Source organism: Chenopodium album, chromosome 22, assembly GCF_948465745.1.
Source record: "Chenopodium album chromosome 22, dcCheAlbu1.1, whole genome shotgun sequence".
NCBI classification, from domain to species: Eukaryota; Viridiplantae; Streptophyta; class Magnoliopsida; order Caryophyllales; family Amaranthaceae; genus Chenopodium; species Chenopodium album.
The window spans coordinates 7,717,257-7,736,033 of NC_137855.1; the positions used below are offsets into that span (position 1 = coordinate 7,717,257).

The following is an 18,777-nucleotide window of genomic DNA, read 5'->3' on the forward strand; positions in this document are numbered from 1 at the left end:
TTGAAGTTGACTTTATAACCATGTGGATGACTTTCTTTCTTTTTTTTTTTTTTTTTTAAATGAGCAACAACAATAATATTACAAATTACAATTGGAAAAATAAAAATCCAATTATGTGATTGATCAAACAAGATCCTCGGTCTTTACCACTTGAACATGATTGTATTTAGCTTAGCTAAAATAACAACTTAAGGGCATGTTCAGTTCATCTTACTGAGTTACTTCACTTATTTCAGGTTAAATTAAAAAGTTTAAATAAATTCAATGAAGTTTAGATAAGTTGATGAGTTCATGAAAAATAAGTTATGATAAAGATCACCCAAGACTAGATTACAACTTAATTAAGATTTAATAATGTCTAATAAGTTCAAATAAATTCTGATAGTAAGTTCACTTAAGTTAAGTTAAGATAATTGAAAATCTTTTGTCAAAAAAAAAAAAAAAGGGTGAATAGAACACACCCTAAGGCCCTGTTCTCTTACGTTGAAATTCAGTTCAGCTCAACTTCTAATTTCCTTCTCTTATAAAATACTCCCTCTGTTTTTTTTATATGCATCAGTTTGACCGGCACAGTTGTCGAGAAGCTACTTTGACCATAAATATTTTTAATTATGTATTAGTAAAAATTGTAATAAAATTATATTATGAAACTAGACATTATGACGAATCTAATGATGTATAATATAATAACATTTATTCATTTTTTAGAGGTGAAAAAATTAAGTCAACCATGGCATGTGAATAGGGTGAAATTGTCAAAGTGTTGCATATAAAAAAAATGGAGGGAGTATTCAGTTCAGTTCTATTCAGCTGAGTTCAGGGAATAAGAACAGGCCCTAAATCAGTAGATCACCTTTTACTTGTCCAAAAGTGCCTTAAAGTCCCTCGCTATCTCCTAAGGGTCTGTTTTGATTTACTTACTGAACTGAACTGAACTTATTAGAGCTGAACTGAATTGAGATAAATTAAATATTTTATAAAAGAAGAAAATTAAAAACTAAACTGAACTTATTGGAGCTAAACTGAAAATAAGCTTAAGAGATAGGCCCAAACAATCACCCAAAATTCACTCCATATCTATAAAAAAACCTACTTGCAACTTCTTCCCATCAACTACATACCTAACTTAACAATGTAAGGTATGCTATATATAAATTAAATTCACTTAATATTTTCACAGTCAAGTACTCTTTATTTAAAAAATCTTTGCCAATTTGTATTAGATTAAAATAAAAATTAGTTCATTCCTACCTTAATCAATCTTCCAAAAAACAAATACTTGTACATATTATAGTACGTCTTGGCCCCTTTAGTCAAATGCTACTCCAATAATTAATACAGTATAAATGTATAATCTAATAAACTAATAGTTTAATTATTCTTTACATATCAATTACCTATTAAAAAAATGCTTTAAGTGCCACTGGCAAATTAGATTAGACTGCTTCGTTCAATCTATGACGAAATTGAATCATTCAATATTACTCCTTTTCGTCTGTATATCATCAAAAATTCTTTTTGTCTCTATCTACTCCGTACCTTTTATTATACTCTAATCTCTAATTAAGGATCGGACTAGGTTTGACATATTTATAAAATTATAAACTTTGTATTATTAATATAATAAACAATATCAAATTATCAAATAAGATTTTAGTCTAGTGGCAAAGGCTAAAAAGCATACGAATACGACAAGTCATGAGTCTTTTATTATTGACAATTCAAAAAGTTGTAAACTTCATCTTAAAATGAAAGAAAGAAATTAAATTCTAAGATTGGCCATCAAAATTCACAAAGCTTAATTATTTTTATGCTAATTATATACGTAGTCATAGCTAGTTGTGCTTCTAAAACCAAAACATAGCCTTTGTAATAAACCTGGTAAATTTATATTTAGTTCTTAGAAAAAAAATAAATACTCCCTCCGTCCTTAAATTACATTCCTCTTTGGAAATTTACACGGGAATTAAAGAGGGAAGAATAAGACAAATAACAATAATTAGATAATGCAATGGGAAGTACAAAGATAGAGTAGTGATAGATATTATTTTCTAGATAATATTTGTCGGATATATTTGTATATATTTTGTATAATTATCTTATTAGATTCCAAACGTGATTAGGAATCGCCTTGTAACATTATATAAAGTGATCAATGGTACACACTCCAATTTGAGGAGTTCTCCCGAAATCTAACATGGTATCACAGCTTTAGGTTACGATCCTAGGTTTAATTTTTTTCTTCTTGCTTCCGCTCTTACTGCCGCCCATCCTTCATCACTGTTTCTTGTCAAATAGCTTGCAACTATGTCTCAAGATGGCGAAATCATCCCCCCTCCTCCACCGCCAAAACCACCAGTGAATGAGTTTCACCCGGCCCTCGCGGTCAATAATATCAAGACAGCAATCCCGATTACCCTTGACTACACAAACGTCCATTATTTCACATGGGTTGAGTTGTTTGAGAACCATGCTTGTGCATATAATGTTCTTGACCATATCGATCCCAAGACTCCGAAACCCACTGACATCTCCGATGCGTTTTGGACTCGATTAGATGCTATTGTTAAGCACTGGATTTATGGAACGATTTCTGTTGATCTTCTCAACACTGTGTTGTCTAGGAAAGCCACGGCTCAGCAAATTTGGGATCGCATCAAGGATATTTTTCAAGATAACAAGAGTACAAGGGCGGTATACCTCGAAAATCAATTCAATACTCTTCATCTTGATAATTTTGCCAATGTTACCTCGTTCTGTCAACAATTGAAAAGCATTGTTGATCAATTAGCCAACGTCGATCAACCCGTTTCCGATCAAAAATTGGTTCTTCGCTTGGTCGCGGGTTTGAACAAAACTGATTTTGACACGGTGGCCACCATGATTGCACAGTCTGAACCCCTGCCATCGTTCAACACAGCTCGTTCTCGGCTTTTACTGGAAGAAACTCGCCGGAATTATGATGCCTCACCACCACACACCTCGTTTGTTTCCCAGCACCAATCGGGACAGCAAACCGAACCCACACAGCAGCAGCCGCAGCAAACGACCGCCGGCAGGGGCGGTGGTGCCTCCGGGAAGGGCCGCGGCGGTGGCAGCAAGGGCCGTGGAAAAGGCCGAGGTAAACCCGGTGGTCGTGGTGCTCCAGCAACCCCGCAACAGCAACAGAACAATCAACAACAACATTCTCAAAATTGGCAACATTCTCAGCCCAGTCCTATTGGGCAGCCTAATTGGGCCCAATAGCAGCCTTGGCCCAATCAGCAACAGGCCTGGCCACAGCAAACGTGGGCTACACCTCCTGCGCCTTTTCCCACAGCAGCTCACTATCAACCTAGGCCGATTCTAAGTAGGCCACCTCAGCAGGCTTACTCTATGGGGCCGTCCACATATGGCCCACCGTGAATCCAACCGAGCTAGGCAGTGCGTATTCATCAATGAGTTTATCAACTCCGGAGAATGGATGGTACATGGATTCGGGTGCAACGTCTCACATGACAAACAATCCCGGTACTCTTCTTCCCCTTTTTAATTTAAGCACTAATAATCATATTTTAGTCGGCAATGGGCATCGCATTCCAATTACTGGTTATGGTCATAATTCCCTTCAAAATAATAACCTTAGGCTTAATAATGTTCTACTTGCACCACAAATTATCAAAAATTTAATTTCTGTGCGAAAATTTACTTCTGATAATTCGGTGTCTATTGAATTTGACCCTAATGGTTTTTCTGTGAAGGATCTTCGTACGGGGAGGGTAATAACGAGATACAATAGTGCCGGGGACCTCTATCCAGTCACAACCCATATTCCAAGCACATGTCTAGCCACATCTCTCACTGCAGTCAACCCGTGGCATGATCGTCTAGGACATCCCGGGCCTTCATCTTTACAGTTTCTTAGGAGCAATAATTTTATTACTTGTAATAAGGAGCACGACCCCTCATTTTGCAATTCTTGTCAAATAGGAAAACATGTTAGACTTCCGTTTTATGATTCAAATAATAATATTGTTTCTGCTTTTGACATTATTCATGCTGATTTGTGGACCTCTCCAATTCGGAGTATTAATGGTCATAAATATTATTTGGTTCTACTTGATGATTTCACACATTATGTTTGGGCTATCCCTCTTGCTTATAAATCTCAAGCCTTCCAATCATTCTTACATTTTCGACAATATGTGCAAACACAATTTGAACGTCCTGTTAAATGCTTTCAAAGTGACCATGGTCGCGAATTTGACAATGACCCCTTCAAAAAATTTTGCCTTGACAATGGATTGGTTTTTAGATTTCTTGCCCACACACTTCTTCTCAAAATGGGAAAGCCGAACGGATGATTAGAACCATCAATAATGTCAAACGAACTCTATTATTCCATGCTTGCTTGCCCCCTTCTTATTGGTCACATGCTCTAGAGACGGCCATTTATCTTCTTAATATTTTGCCAACTAAATCTCTAAAACACATGACCCCGGCTCAAGCTTTGTTTCATAAAAACCCTTCATATGACCATTTGCGGGTTTTTGGTTGTCTTTGTTTTCCTAATCTTTCCGCAACTGCTCCACATAAACTTGCTCCTAGGTCCACTCCTTGTGTTTTCTTAGGGTACCCTTCCAACCATCGGGGTTATAAATGTCTAGATCTTACAACTCGGAAAATCATCATATCTCGACATGTCACTTTCGATGAGTCTTCCTTTCCCTTTAAAAACTTGGAGAAATTTCAGCTTAAGGACTATGATTTTTTGGGGTTTGATGATCGGTCTCCTCTCCTAAACCATTTCATGTTTCAGCAGCAGCCCAGGCCCAACAATCAAGCTCTCCCCACACCTCAAAGTCCACCAACCACAATTCCACATCCATTGGGCGCTGGATTACCAGCGGCCCAACCAGACCGTGGCAGCCCAGGTCCAGCGGGCGCTGGAAATCCAACGGCCCAGCCAGACCGTGGGAGCCCAGGTCCAGCGGGCGCTGGAAATCCAACGGCCCAACCAGACCGTGGCAGCCCACGTCCAGCAGGCGCTGGATCACCAGCGGCCCAATGCCGTCCCTCCCCTTCTGCTGGGCCTCCTTCCCCTTTTTCGGCCCAACCTCACCAAAACACTCCTAGCCCACCTCCTTCCACCTCAAATCGCCAATCAGCCATGCTATTTCGACCCAACCTTCTTTCCTCACCTCAAATGCAGACGAGATCTCGTCATGGCATTTCTAAACCAAATCCAAAATATGCCCATTTGACCATTGAGCATAAATCCCCATTACCCAAAAATCACAAACAAGCTTTGCAAGACCATAATTGGAATGCCGCAATGTTTGATGAATATAGTGCTTTAATTAAAACGGGAACTTGGGATTTGGTACCTAGACCTATGGGGGTGAATGTGGTTAATTGCATGTGGCCTTTTAAGCAAAAATACAAGTCTAATGGTGACCTTGAAAGGCACAAAGCTCGTCTTGTATGTGATGGCAGGTCGCAGGAAGTTGACGTTGATTGTGATGAGACATTTAGTCCGGTTGTCAAACCGGCAACTATTCGCACAGTACTCAGTTTAGCCATGGCTAAAAAGTGGTCCATTCATCAGTTAGATGTTAAAAATGCCTTTCTGCATGGTGACTTACAGGAAACAGTTTATATGCACCAACCTCCTAGTTTCTATGATCGGAGTAAACCTGACTATGTATGTCGTCTTCGCAAGGCTCTATATGGTTTAAAACAAGCCCCCCGGGCTTGGTATCAACGTTTTGCGAATTTTTTGATCAAGTTGGGGTTCGTCATTGCTAAGAGTGACACTTCTCTTTTCACTTTTCGGCAAAGGAATGACTTGGCATATTTACTGCTTTATGTTGATGATATTATTCTAGTCACTTCTTCTGACAGGTTGCGCACGAAAATTATTTCTAGTTTACAGATGGAATTTCCTATGACTGACCTAGGGCCATTGAGTTACTTTTTGGGGATTGCAGTTACTCGCACACCCAACTATATGTTATTGTCTCAGCAGAAGTATGCACAGGAAATATTAGAGCGTGCAGGTATGAGTTCCTGTAAACCTGCCGCCACTCCAGTCGACACTAAGTCTAAACTTAGTGCGAATTCGGGTTCTCCGTTCTGGGATCCTACTTTGTATCGCAGTCTTGCAGGTGCACTTCAGTATCTTACTTTTACTCGTCCAGATATTGCTTATGCGGTACAACAGGTGTGTTTATTCATGCATGATCCCAGGGAGCCGCATTTTGATGCGTTAAAACGCATTCTGCGTTATATTCAGGGTACTATTGATCACGGTTTACATTTATATCCTTCTGCTCCTACTCGCTTGATTACTTATACTGACGCTGACTGGGGAGGTTGTCCAGACACCCGTCGTTCCACATCGGGTTATTGTTGTTTTCTTGGGGACAACCTCGTTTCTTGGTCAGCAAAGCGTCAGCCTACTTTGTCTAAATCAAGTGCAGAGGCGGAGTATCGAGGCGTTGCAAATGTGGTTTCTGAAGCTTGTTGGCTTCGTAATTTATTATTGGAGCTTCATTGTCCCCTTCGATAGGCTACCATCGTTTATTGTGATAATGTCAGTGCAATCTATCTCTCTAGTAACCCGGTTCATCACCAACGCACCAAGCATGTGGAATTGGACATCCACTTTGTTCGGGAAAAGGTAGCGTTGGGTGAAGTTCGGGTCCTACATGTGCCTTCACGATTTCAGTTTGCGGACATCTTCACTAAGGGCTTATCAAGGGAGCTATTTTTAGACTTCAGATCCAGTCTCTGCGTTCGTCCTCCTACCGCTTCGACTGTGGGGGTGTGATAGATATTATTTTCTAGATAATATTTGTCGGATATATTTGTATATATTTTGTATAATTATCTTATTAGATTCCAAACGTGATTAGGAATCGCCTTGTAACATTATATAAAGTGATCAATGGAACACACTCCAATTTGAGGAGTTTTCCCGAAATCTAACAAGTAGTGACACCAATTCTTAAATGAACCTGGTTCACACTAATTTATTGTGGACCACTAATATTAGAGAAACTATAATTGTTGTATTAATAAAAAATGTCACTATGATAAAAATAAGGTCACTATGTTGAAATAAAAGGCATTTTGGTAATATATAGGCTATAAGAGGTTAATTTTTTAAAGAAATATTTTATATACTGGTCAATATGAATAATAAAGGTCACTATGTTAAAATTAGGGTCATAACGTCGTATTCAAGTTCACAATTCACAATAATATTAAACATTATACAAGTTTTAATAAAGGTTACTACGTTAAAAATAAGGTTACTATGTTAAAAATAAGGGTCACTATGTTCAATATAATATCAGTTACGCGTGTATAAATCTTGGGTCCACAATAATATTATTGTGGACCAGGTCCACGCAAGTCTTTCTGAGAGTAGTTATTACTCATGATATGTCATTAATCCTTTGCAAAAAAAAAGGACCAATCACATGCTCCTAATTGAAAATTTTTAACCAATCATATTCATTGTAATTTGACACAAGGATTATGAGTGAGATTAGGTAAGGATGAGTGAGAAAGCATTAAATATAAAACAGAAAAAGAGAGTTGATTTACTAAAAAAAACTTACCAAAAATAGAAAGGAGGAATGTAATTTTGAAATACCAAAAATAGAAAGGAGGAATGTAATTTAGGGATGGAGGGAGTATAAATTTTGTAGTTTAAATAAGCCTAATTAAATGTAAGAGGTTTTCTGGTAATTAGCTAGCGGCTAGCCTAATCACTAGTTTCGTTGTCTCACCACCATAACCACAATCTTGTACTTTATACAATGTGTACATGAGAAAATCAAGAGTGTTTATTTTTTTTAATTTGTTTGTATTATCCAAATTTATTATGTTCGAACAATTCTAATACTCGTATGAACTCATCTGAATTGATCTAATTTAAACTTAATAATATTCTTAGAAAAAAATTATACCAGTATGTGTGGAAAAGAAACTTATTTTGCTTCAAAAAAAGTTAAATTAGTACTCATAATAAGCTGAACATCTATAGAAAATTAGAATTATAAAAATCTTAATTTCTTAAAAAAAAAAAAAAAAAAAAAAAAAAAAAGAGTTAAATGATAGGAAATTTCATTTCATATACAAAGTATAAATGGAATCCAAAAAAAAAAAGAAAACAAATTCTTACAATATCAAACTAGGACTATTAGCTCCGACACTATAAACCTCTAGTATTTGCACACATCATAATAGGAGACTCTAAATTATTCATGAGATAAAAAAAAAATAGTTAGTTATTAATAAGTATTGAATTGAACAGTAGAACAATACACTATAAACCTTGGGGATTAGCAAACATCGAGCTTAGAAGGCTTGCCAAGTGATTGAACGTAACTAATGATATTTGAATTTGAACGTCCCTATTTTTGAATCCTCGCCTATTTAATAAGTTTAGGGATTATTTTAATTATTAAAACTTTAAATTGAGCTCAAAATTGACAAAAAATTAACGTTGTGACTCGTTTTGCGTATCAAAAAATGTATTGATTTTTGTGCAACTATTTTGTTGCCACAAAAACAAGGCACATATGTTAATTTTTTTTTATCAATTTTGAGCTCAATTTGAACTTTTTAGACACTAAGGGCATGTTCTCATTGACTGAACTCAACTGAACTGAACTCAGCTGAACTGAACTGAACTCAACTGAACTGAAATGAATATTTTATAAGAGAAGGAAATTAGGAGCTGAACTGAACTGAACTGAACTCAGCTGAACTGAACTGAACTGAAATGAGTATTTTATAAGAGAAGGAAATTAGGAGCTACACTGAACTGAACTGAACTGAAATGAACTGAGCTGAACTGAGCTGAACTGAGCTGAACTGAACTGAACTGAATTTCAACGTAAGAGAACAGGCCCTAAATGACCCATAAACCTTGACAGAACATTTTTTTAGCATGTAAATTGAGGAAAAATTAGATTAGGTGACAATGAACAAATAATTAGACTTTTGGGTTGCAATTTGCAAAGTATAAATGATTTGTTGTAGCCGTAAGGAATTTAAGGATGATTTTCATCTGATTCACTTGAATGCATTTGAAAATTTGACAACCGTTATTCCAATTCCAAACAAATCTTCACCAAGAAACTGATAATAGGACAAACCTCATGACTGAGCCTACGTGAACGGTACGATGGGAATTATATATTTTTTTCTCAAAATAAAATGAAAATTTTGAATTTTGGTATCTCGAAAATGACCCTAATTCGATTTTCGCACCCGTTTAAAACTTTATTTTATTTTGGTACCCATCAAAGTGTAAAATTATAGGTTTTGATACCTCCGTCCATGTTTCGTTAAGTTTTCCGTTAGTGGGGCCCATTATCTAATTATTGAATAATTTAATTTATTAAAAAAAAAGAAAAACTTTTTAAAATAAAAAAAAAAATTATATATAATAAGAAAAAACTTAAAAAAAAAAAAAAAGATTATTATATACACTAAGGGCCTGTTCTCATACGATTATTTTCAGTTCAGTTTAGCTCTAATAACTTCAGTTCAGCTCCTAATTTTCTTCTCTAATAAAATATGGAGTTTTCAGTTCAGTTCATTTCAGTTCAGCTAAGTTCAGTCAATGAGAACAGGCTCTAAGTATAAAAGTGTAAATAGATGTTTACATAGTGTGTAATTTTCCAAGGAGAGAGAGTTAGAATAGAGGATAAAAAGCCCTCGGAGTGTAACCCTTTTTCAAGCCTCTTAAAACCTTTTTAAAGCCCATATTTTGATAACCCTTTAAACCCCCCCCCCCCCCCCCCTCCCCCCTTTTATATAGTGGTTCGGCTCGGCCTTGTTTAATTTAGGGATGGATCAGGCTTTTAGTGTGGACACGTCCATTTGTGCAAGTCTACTCCTAACTCTGGCCCGACCCATTTTAAATTAACCTTGACCCTAGTCCGGCCTGGCCCATTTAATTAAAGACGACCTTGATCCAGCCCGTTGAACGGGTCTAGTTATAAGAAACAACCAATTTTAACTAGAGAAATAATTTCATGTACCTTTGAGGTTTTGAAAAATGCACCATTTACCTCTAAAAACTTTCAAATGCACCATGTGCCCTTGATGTTTGTACAAAAATACACCAAATAACCTTATCATCTAAACACAAGTCGCCAATTAAGTAAATCGAAAAACAACTCATATCTAAGCACGACTTCTTTAGTTGATTATCAAGTATAACCAAAAAAAAAAAGCTCATATCTAGAAGACCATATAAAAAAAAGTAATACTCCTTGGTAGCTTTGCAGAGCAGGTAGCTTCATTATCATAAAATAGAATCCATTATTGGCAATATTGACAACAGCAAGTCAGAGATGGGCTGAGATTTGAACTATTGCTGGTAATCTAACAAATGAATGACTGCTAGTGTGTTATGTACCAATTGTACATTTGTACATGTTACCTTCATAACAAGTTAACAACCCTTTTGTGGCAGGAAAATCTTTCTAGTGGTTCCATTATAGCATGCAGCAACAATTAATCTATGATGCTATCAAAGCTCCTCCGTGACACACAGATTACAATTGATGAACCGTGCAACGCAGTGTTAAAGGACCGACCACAACCAAGCTCGACTCAATTGGGTGGGTGTGTGGGTGGTGGGTTGTTTTCCGGTGCATTCGACCTCGGTTTTCCAATTTCTTGCAATGATGCAATCTCAATTGAAGCACATATGATGCAATCTCAATTGAAGCACATACTTCCAAATTATTCTTCTATATGTCATTTACACAAATGAGCAAAATTCTATGTTGTCATGAAAATTGTTTTATTGTGGATGAGCAAATTGTTGAATCATTTGGACATTTTTCATAAATGCTCTCAAAAATCAGAAACTTTATCATCAAATTTATAAACAACTCTGTAATTAATCATCAAATTGGTTCATTTGCAAACATCTACCAACCAAATTGTACTTTATATCTTTGTTCTTGTTTGTCCCATTTACTATTCATATGATAAAACTCGTATATTGTTCATTTTGTTTATGTTCGTTCTTGTTTGTCCCATTTACTATTCATGTGATAAAACTCGTATACTGTTCATTTTATTTGTATACTGTTCATCTTATTTATGTTGTCCCATTTACTATTCACTTGAGAAAACTAAATTTACGACTATGAATAAACCCATTGATATATGCAAGTAAAATTGATCAATTTTTTTACCTTGCATAAACCAGTTACTAGAAATCACAAAATAAATTACAGTACATTATTATAACAGCCATGAAATTACAAAATATGAACCATATTTTTATACTTTGTAGACATCACCATGCAAAACACACCAGAAACATTACATCTGCCAACAAAATAAAGCAGCCTAGAAATTTTGAAGTTACAAATCCACCCATTATTGTTACATACACATTGGAAAAGTAGTCCTAATAATAATAATAATAATAATAATAATAATATTCATAATATAGAAATTCGTGGGAAAAATCAAAATACAAATCCGAAGGATTAATTAAAATCTAAATAAAGATCAAGCACAAAAAAATATTACATAGAAAATTCCCTTCTAGTCTATCTTCAATACACAACTTCCCTACTAGAAGGCACATCATCATAATACCAAAATAACATCCATCTATCCGTCTAAGTTATTTACATAGACTTATTTTTATTATTATTATCACTTGATATTATCTTCATTCATCTTCGATCCATATTTATATATAGAGAAACAACATCTACATTAGAAGATCATTTACCCACCCGATGTCCGGACTTTCATCAGTGACACCGCCGACAACGGATTCGTTGTTAGCATTGAAAAAATGGTTCCTTAATGGTGTTGAAGGTGAAAGGGAGAATTGCATTTGTTGTTGTTGTTGTTGATATTCTTGTTGTTGTTGGTATTCGTCCCCAGGGACAATACCGGACCCTGACTCGTAACCACCCACATCAACCCATAGACCGCGACCATGACCATGAACATGACCATGACCATGAACATGACTAGCCTTGTTGGGGCTCATGGCCTCATTGAGGCTTATACCTTCCAATGACCCCAAAAGCTCAGCAATCACCATATCCTCATAACTAAGACCCTTACTACCACATGCAGACACTCGGTCTGAGTATCGAGAAAGCGGTCGTGCCCCGACCGCTTTCATGGGTGACATTGGTGGGGAGAAGTTGGATAACCCTAGTAAAGTAGAAGTAGGAGAAAGTGCACAACAATACCTACAACAATGTTGTTGTTGATGGTGATGATGATGTTGTTGATCTTGCTTGCCTCGCTGAGTGCAACTATCCTTTTCGTCCCCATCCTCTTCGGCGGGAAGGACCCTAAGCTCACGAGGCGAGTGAGCGAAAAAACACACCTTACGCTTACAACTCTTCCCATCCTTACACGCCTCAGTGCGGTACCTCGCGGGGTGCAACCAACACTCAAATACACCATGAGCAAAATCACACTCATCGCCTCGTGAGCAACTCCCCGAGCGGCGATACTCGGGGCAAACAGTCCCCGAGTAATGAAACCGCCTCGGGTCACGACGACGAGCCTTCTCCCCAGGGTGGGAGAACGGACAGTCGGTCCAATCATGGGACCGACTACGAGTACACTTCCTCACCTTAAACTCGTACATCCGAAACTCATCAGACGAGTACGGGTCATCATCCGGGTCAAACCCACCACCGCCCCCACCACCATCAGAACCATCTCCATTAGACGAACCACCACCATTATTACTATTATAAGGAAGAAACTTATGCAGCATGGCAGCAGCCGCCTCAGACGAAGGCGAGAAATAATCCGAAGACGACGCAGACGACGCGTCGCTTCGGCGAGACAGGAGCTTCCTGGGAGGAATATTAAGGTCTTGGAGGGCTTTCTTAGGCGAAATCAAAGGGTGGAACTTGTAATGGTGGTGGTGGTGCTCAGCACAAACACTTCCCATCACAAAATTATATCTTCAATTATTGAAATAATAATAATAATTCAGTAAGAAACAACAATATATGACAACAATAAAAGGGTTAATATAACTTAAAAGAGGGTATGTAAAATGTAAAGGAGGGGTGAATGAATTGAAGAGGGAGGAAAGGAAGAAGGGAGGTTTTATAAAGAGATAATGAATGAAAGAGTGAGAGTTTATTTTTATTTATTAAAAAAAAAAAGAGGTGGGAGGAGAGAGAAAAAGAGGGAAGGAGGAAGGTATGGTGAAAGAAATGCGTGGCTGAATAGTATTAGGAAAGAGCATGCAAAAACAAGTATGTGGCAGCTTCACATAACATTGTACCACGTTAAGCCATCTGCTGCGCTACCTGTTGTCTTGTCTTGTGCTCGTTTGCTACATCACTAGGATACGATACTCTACTCCTCTACGACGTACCAAATTTGACTTTCTACTGTACTATACCGTTATTTTTTTTACTAGTAATAATTTACACCAGGAAGAATAAATTGAATGGTTGAGTGATATATTGTTAGGTTTATCTACTTATCTCTATTCTCAAATGTGTAATTTTAAAGGATAAATATTTATCCTTTATGATATAGGTTAGGGCCTTAGGGGGCGTATGAGAGCTAGAAATTAAATTTATTAACGAATACACACGTATTAATGTACTAGGTGCCATGCACGGTGATCTTTATAAATTATTGATAGATAAGTATTATAAACATAAATTAGTCGAGCAATAATAAAAGTATGTAATATGTTAAATTGGTATTTGCAAGGCTAATTGTAGTTTCTAATACACAATTAAAATAAAAGTAGGCAAAAAATCTGAGCAATATTTTTTCTTTTATAAAACAGATCGATCAAAATATATTTTTAAGAATACAATTTTTGGTTTATAGTTATCCAATTTTATTGTTTTAGAAAGATTTGTGAAATTTTTTTATTTTTAAATATACTACGGAGTACATTAATATGGAATATGTACAACAAATAAAATTATTTTTGAAATTTATTTGTTTCCTTAATTAATAGATTTTTTACATTAAAAAATAATAACTAAGGACACACCAGGAGATACACGTGTCATTGCTGGTGTGTCTTTTAGTATATAGTATTGATAAGTTTTTCGTCCATTTTAAATTAATACAAGTATTAATTTAGAAAATATACACTTAGTAAAATAAGTGTATGTAATCCTAATATTGCATATCACATAAAATTTGGTTTCAGAAATGTTGATAGGGTACCTTGTGTTGTTCACCCTTAAGTTGATACTTTTTTAAATTGATACTTTTTTATATAAGATAGGAGTTTTTCAAATAAAAGAGAACATGAATATCTTAACTTTTAAAATTGCAAAGACTATAAGATAAAAGATACTCCGTAAATTCGTATCATGAAAGATAAAAGAAAGTGTGATAAATTAATTAGAATTAATGGACATAAAATAAAAGTGTGACATTTAAATTTAAATCTTGACGAAGTTTTGTGTTGATATACGGAGTATAAAACAGGGGGACACTGCTCTCATGGTGTAAACAGTTGTCGTTTTCTAAAAATGTTAGCAAATGGCAATCATAATCTTCTTCTCATCAGCAATTTATTACCCTTGCTTTGTATTTGAGTACTTTTCATGTGCTCTATTCCTGGCTGGTGGAAAAGAGGCGGCTCTCAAGAGATAACTACAGTATAAGAATTAACCCAGATTTTTCACACAATTCCAGATTTAAATTTTACAGTTTCTAGGCAACAAATACAATCAAATTACTGCTTATTTAGTACGATAGTAAATGCATACACTATACAGAATAATTGTTTGGCCTTATCATAGTATGTTATTTTGTGTGACAAAGCCAGTTTAATTTACTAGAAACTTACAATTTACAGACTAACAAACTTACAAATTCGAGTAATATGATATCTACTTGCCATTTAGAGCTGGTTGTAGGCAAACAGATTCGCGCAGCAATGACTATGGAAATTATTGTAAATCGAATTTTGCGAGTAGGGTTTCAAGGTCTGAAATCAGAGTAGAATCACAAAGGTACTGACAATAAGGCTTTGTATGAAATAATGTGACCAAGCCTTCTGTCCTAGCAATGGCTAGCTTTCTGTTTGAAGGTTCGACTAGGCTAGACCTGTCTGCCTTTCCCAGCTAAGGTCCTCAGAGAATTCGGAGAGTGCAGATCGAGGATCTCCATTGGTTATAGATAGATAGTACCGAGCAATCTCATCATCGACCTGCAGGCTCCTCCTAACAGATTCGATCACTCTTTTCTTAGCCAGTTCTGAGGTTGCTCTACTAGTGGAGCAGCTAAACTTATTCTCAGGTGGACCTCCCTCCAGATACAAGACTGCTGCTTCTCTATTTGCATACACATCAAGCTCTATGTAGCATATACTGTTGATAAGGATGTCTGGATTGCTCAAAGGGATGAGCAACCTTTCCCTTGAATAAATGCCATGGTCGCTCATCATGTTGTTCAGTCGTTTTATGTCCATAACCTGAATATCCATGAGAGATATAATTACCGACCGCAGCAGATATGTCAAGCACTCATTCCTCAAGACAAAAGATGGTAAGCTGGAAAAGACACTCAGATCATAGATGTCCTAATATTAAATAATGGTGCAAGTCCTGTAACTACTATATCTAAAAGCATGTGTAATAATAGCTTAGCCCTTTTAGGGAGTTCATCCCCCCTCTCCCTTCCCTGTTCTCTATTCTCTGAATCAACCTACTTTCTCTTTCCTCTACATGATTTGATCACCCCATACCCTTTTTGCTAATAGTTATGCCCCCTGGAAGTTAGGTATCATATTATCAAACATATGTAAAAAAAGGGACATTGGATATCAAAGGCCATGGGACACACCAAAAGAGCAGAGTGGCAGGACACAGCATGGGAAATAAAGTAGCATGGACTTATATACCAAGATTCATATAAATTTTCAGTGTACAGAAACCCCATTGCACAATGCTCTACCAATGTATATCTATTTCATTAACATCTGCGGGCACTCCAATAAGCTGTACTTATTCGAACTTATATAAATAGATCATGTATGAGTCCGTGAATACCCCCCCCCCCTCCCACACACACACACACACACACACACACACACACACACACACACACACTTACACTTCACTTCTAAAACAGCTACAGGACATAGGTTAGTCAGGCTAATCTAGTCCCATAAGAAAATTTCCTACAATCAAAACGAACGAAACAGATAGTGTTTACATTATGAAATGGAGGAAGTTTATTCTACATACATTCATGAGGAGTTGAGTGGAAAGAAACAAGTGAATCAAGTGATTACACTGAAATCTAGAGCAACCTTAACCATCAAGGGTTATTATGAAGTACCACAGAAAATTTACTTTGCTCTTCAATTTTAAGATCGAGGATATACCCAGAAAGTCACCACTCCTTGGCAAGCTTAGAGGCCTTGACTATAAACAATATCAATGCCTATAGAGGAGTTTATCCCATGCTATACTTAATTATCTATAACCATGCGGCTAACTCACTATCCAGTCATCGAAAGCGCAACACTGCCACACTAATCACCCTCATATCAAAATTTTCTCAATTCAACACTGCTTCAAGGATCCACACAAAAGTAGAGAGAGGGCTGACAAAAGGGTCTATTCCCACATTGTACACTTGGTAATGTAATACCACAAAAGTGGCACTAACTAAAGAATAGACAGTAGCCATACTTTAAAAGTTATGGGAAAGAAAACCAAGGACAAAGATCAAGGTCAAGTGATATTGAGATTCAAGTTAGCAAACAGGTTATACAGATATGGTCACGATACTAAGGGCTAACAAAACAAAAAACATTAGCCAAAATCACTTTTAAAGTTCCAATATGATGTAAACACCAACCATCTAGGAATTTCATAGCCTATGCTATGGCAGTTGGAAGATGTTATTGTAATCTCTATCTAGCTTGACTATTGCTCAAGTCCCAGTAAGCCCACATATTTTATCAGAGAAATTAAAACAGAATGTAACAGGAGCAACTGAGCAGGTGTATATTTCAGCATAAATTGCTAGAATTCATCTCAACTGCCAATTGCTGTTAATTAACCTCACTAATTATCCATTCTTGCATACATCATACAAAAACCTAAGTCTTATCAATTGCCACAAGACATCCCCTTTACATACAAACTACACGCTAGTAAGTAAGCTCCTCTCAAAGCCTCAACCGTTGCCTAAACATTACAGCCTTAAACCTCCATAACCTGCAGCAGTAATTACCTACCAGGTACCCATTCAAACAGCAAGACAAACAAAAACCGGAAATAGCATGCACCCAAATCTACTTCCAATAAGATACTCACATTTCCACAAACTTTGCAATAACAAAGTGCATGAGCTCATGAATTCTGCTTGCAACTAAACCACACTACCCTCCACAGATTTGAGCTATTTCTCACTCTTTCATTTATTAAATTAATAATCTTTTTCAGTATAACACACCGACTTTCGAGCAGCACAACATTTTTATCAACAACAACCTCTCTACTAACTGTTCATATTAATCATCATTCTACCAACTTATCAAATTTCCCTCCATATTTTTTTTGACATAATTCCAACAAACATTTCCTTCATTGCACACAACAAAACTCAGTCAATGCAAACTAAATCAGTTTAAGTATACCACTATATTCAAATAATACAACATTCATAATTCAAGCAATTTATAAACCAATGCCATTTTTTCAATCATCAAATTCTAACAAGAAACCAATCAACTAAACAGACTATAACATCAATCCATACATAATTGGTTTTGATATACGCAACCATCGAGGCTAACTATGAGCATCAAAATCACGCGTCGATAGGTGTAATCAACATTAAGTTAATGCACATTCAATTCAAAACAACAAATTAAAATAAGCAAATAAAGAGAAAGAGAGACAAAACCTGAACAGAGTACTTGACAGCGAGGCTAGCAACGGAATCAGCACTACGAATACGATGAGAAATAGCGAACTTACTCAAACTACTATCTCTCCAGAAACTTCCAGAAATCGGATCACCGACAATCTCCTTCAATTTCCAAGCCGCCTTAAACGACGCCGTTTGAATATCCCTATCAGAAGCGACGGAGCTCCAAGTCCTGCAAACGCAGGCAGCGCGAGCTATGTCGGCGATCGGAAGCTTCTCGAAGATGATTCGGAGGATGTCGCGGCAAATTAAGGCGGAGAAGTGTGAATTCATCGGCGAAATGGTGGATTCTACGGTGGTTTCGAGAGTTTCTGGTGGAGGTGATGAGATAAGGGGTTGGTGGAGGAGGTTGTCTTCTTCTTCTTCTCCACAACACCCCATTGTTTGATGAATTGATTTGATATGAGATTTTGTGAATTTATTTAGTGACAAATAAATAAGTGGTAAATATATTAGCTACGAAATGCCTAAACAGCGCGTCTTGTGTACGGTTAGTCACTCCGTGTGGACCGAGTAGCCTCTATAATAAAAAAAAACCCCATAATGACTAACCAGTAACAACATCCACATACGAAGTATAAGAATTTGTGGTGCCCAAAATATGAAGTGTTCATACATTTTTCATTTTTTTGTTGACTTACTTTTTGCACACTAAGTTTGGTGTGGTTAGTGGGGAACTCATTTCCGGTAGAAAAAAATTTTGAGAGATGGTACTCTAGCTTCCTCTGTTCTTTTTAAGTCATAATGTTTAGAGAAGATTTACATTATCAAAGCTTCTTCAAATGGGTTTTCTTGATCACTTTATGATGTTGACGTCATTATAAGTGTAGCACTATT

At 36.5% G+C, this 18,777-nt stretch overlaps 1 protein-coding gene and 1 pseudogene across 1 annotated transcript; both read right to left on the reverse strand.

Annotated features, from left to right (window-relative positions):
• Window positions 1–11,740: 11,740 nt before the first annotated feature.
• Window positions 11,741–12,984, reverse strand: LOC145605698 (zinc finger CCCH domain-containing protein 2 pseudogene; annotated as a pseudogene).
• A 1,734-nt stretch (window positions 12,985–14,718) lies between these two features.
• Window positions 14,719–18,343, reverse strand: LOC145605804 (F-box protein At1g55000-like). Its single transcript, XM_081661868.1, has 2 exons — window positions 17,917–18,343; window positions 14,719–15,469 (listed from the first exon to the last, which is right to left on the reverse strand). The coding sequence occupies exons 1-2, from the start codon at window positions 18,319–18,321 to the stop codon at window positions 15,092–15,094; spliced, it is 783 nt and encodes a 260-aa protein (XP_081517994.1). The 5' UTR covers window positions 18,322–18,343; the 3' UTR covers window positions 14,719–15,091.
• Between the last annotated feature and the right edge of the window lie 434 nt (window positions 18,344–18,777).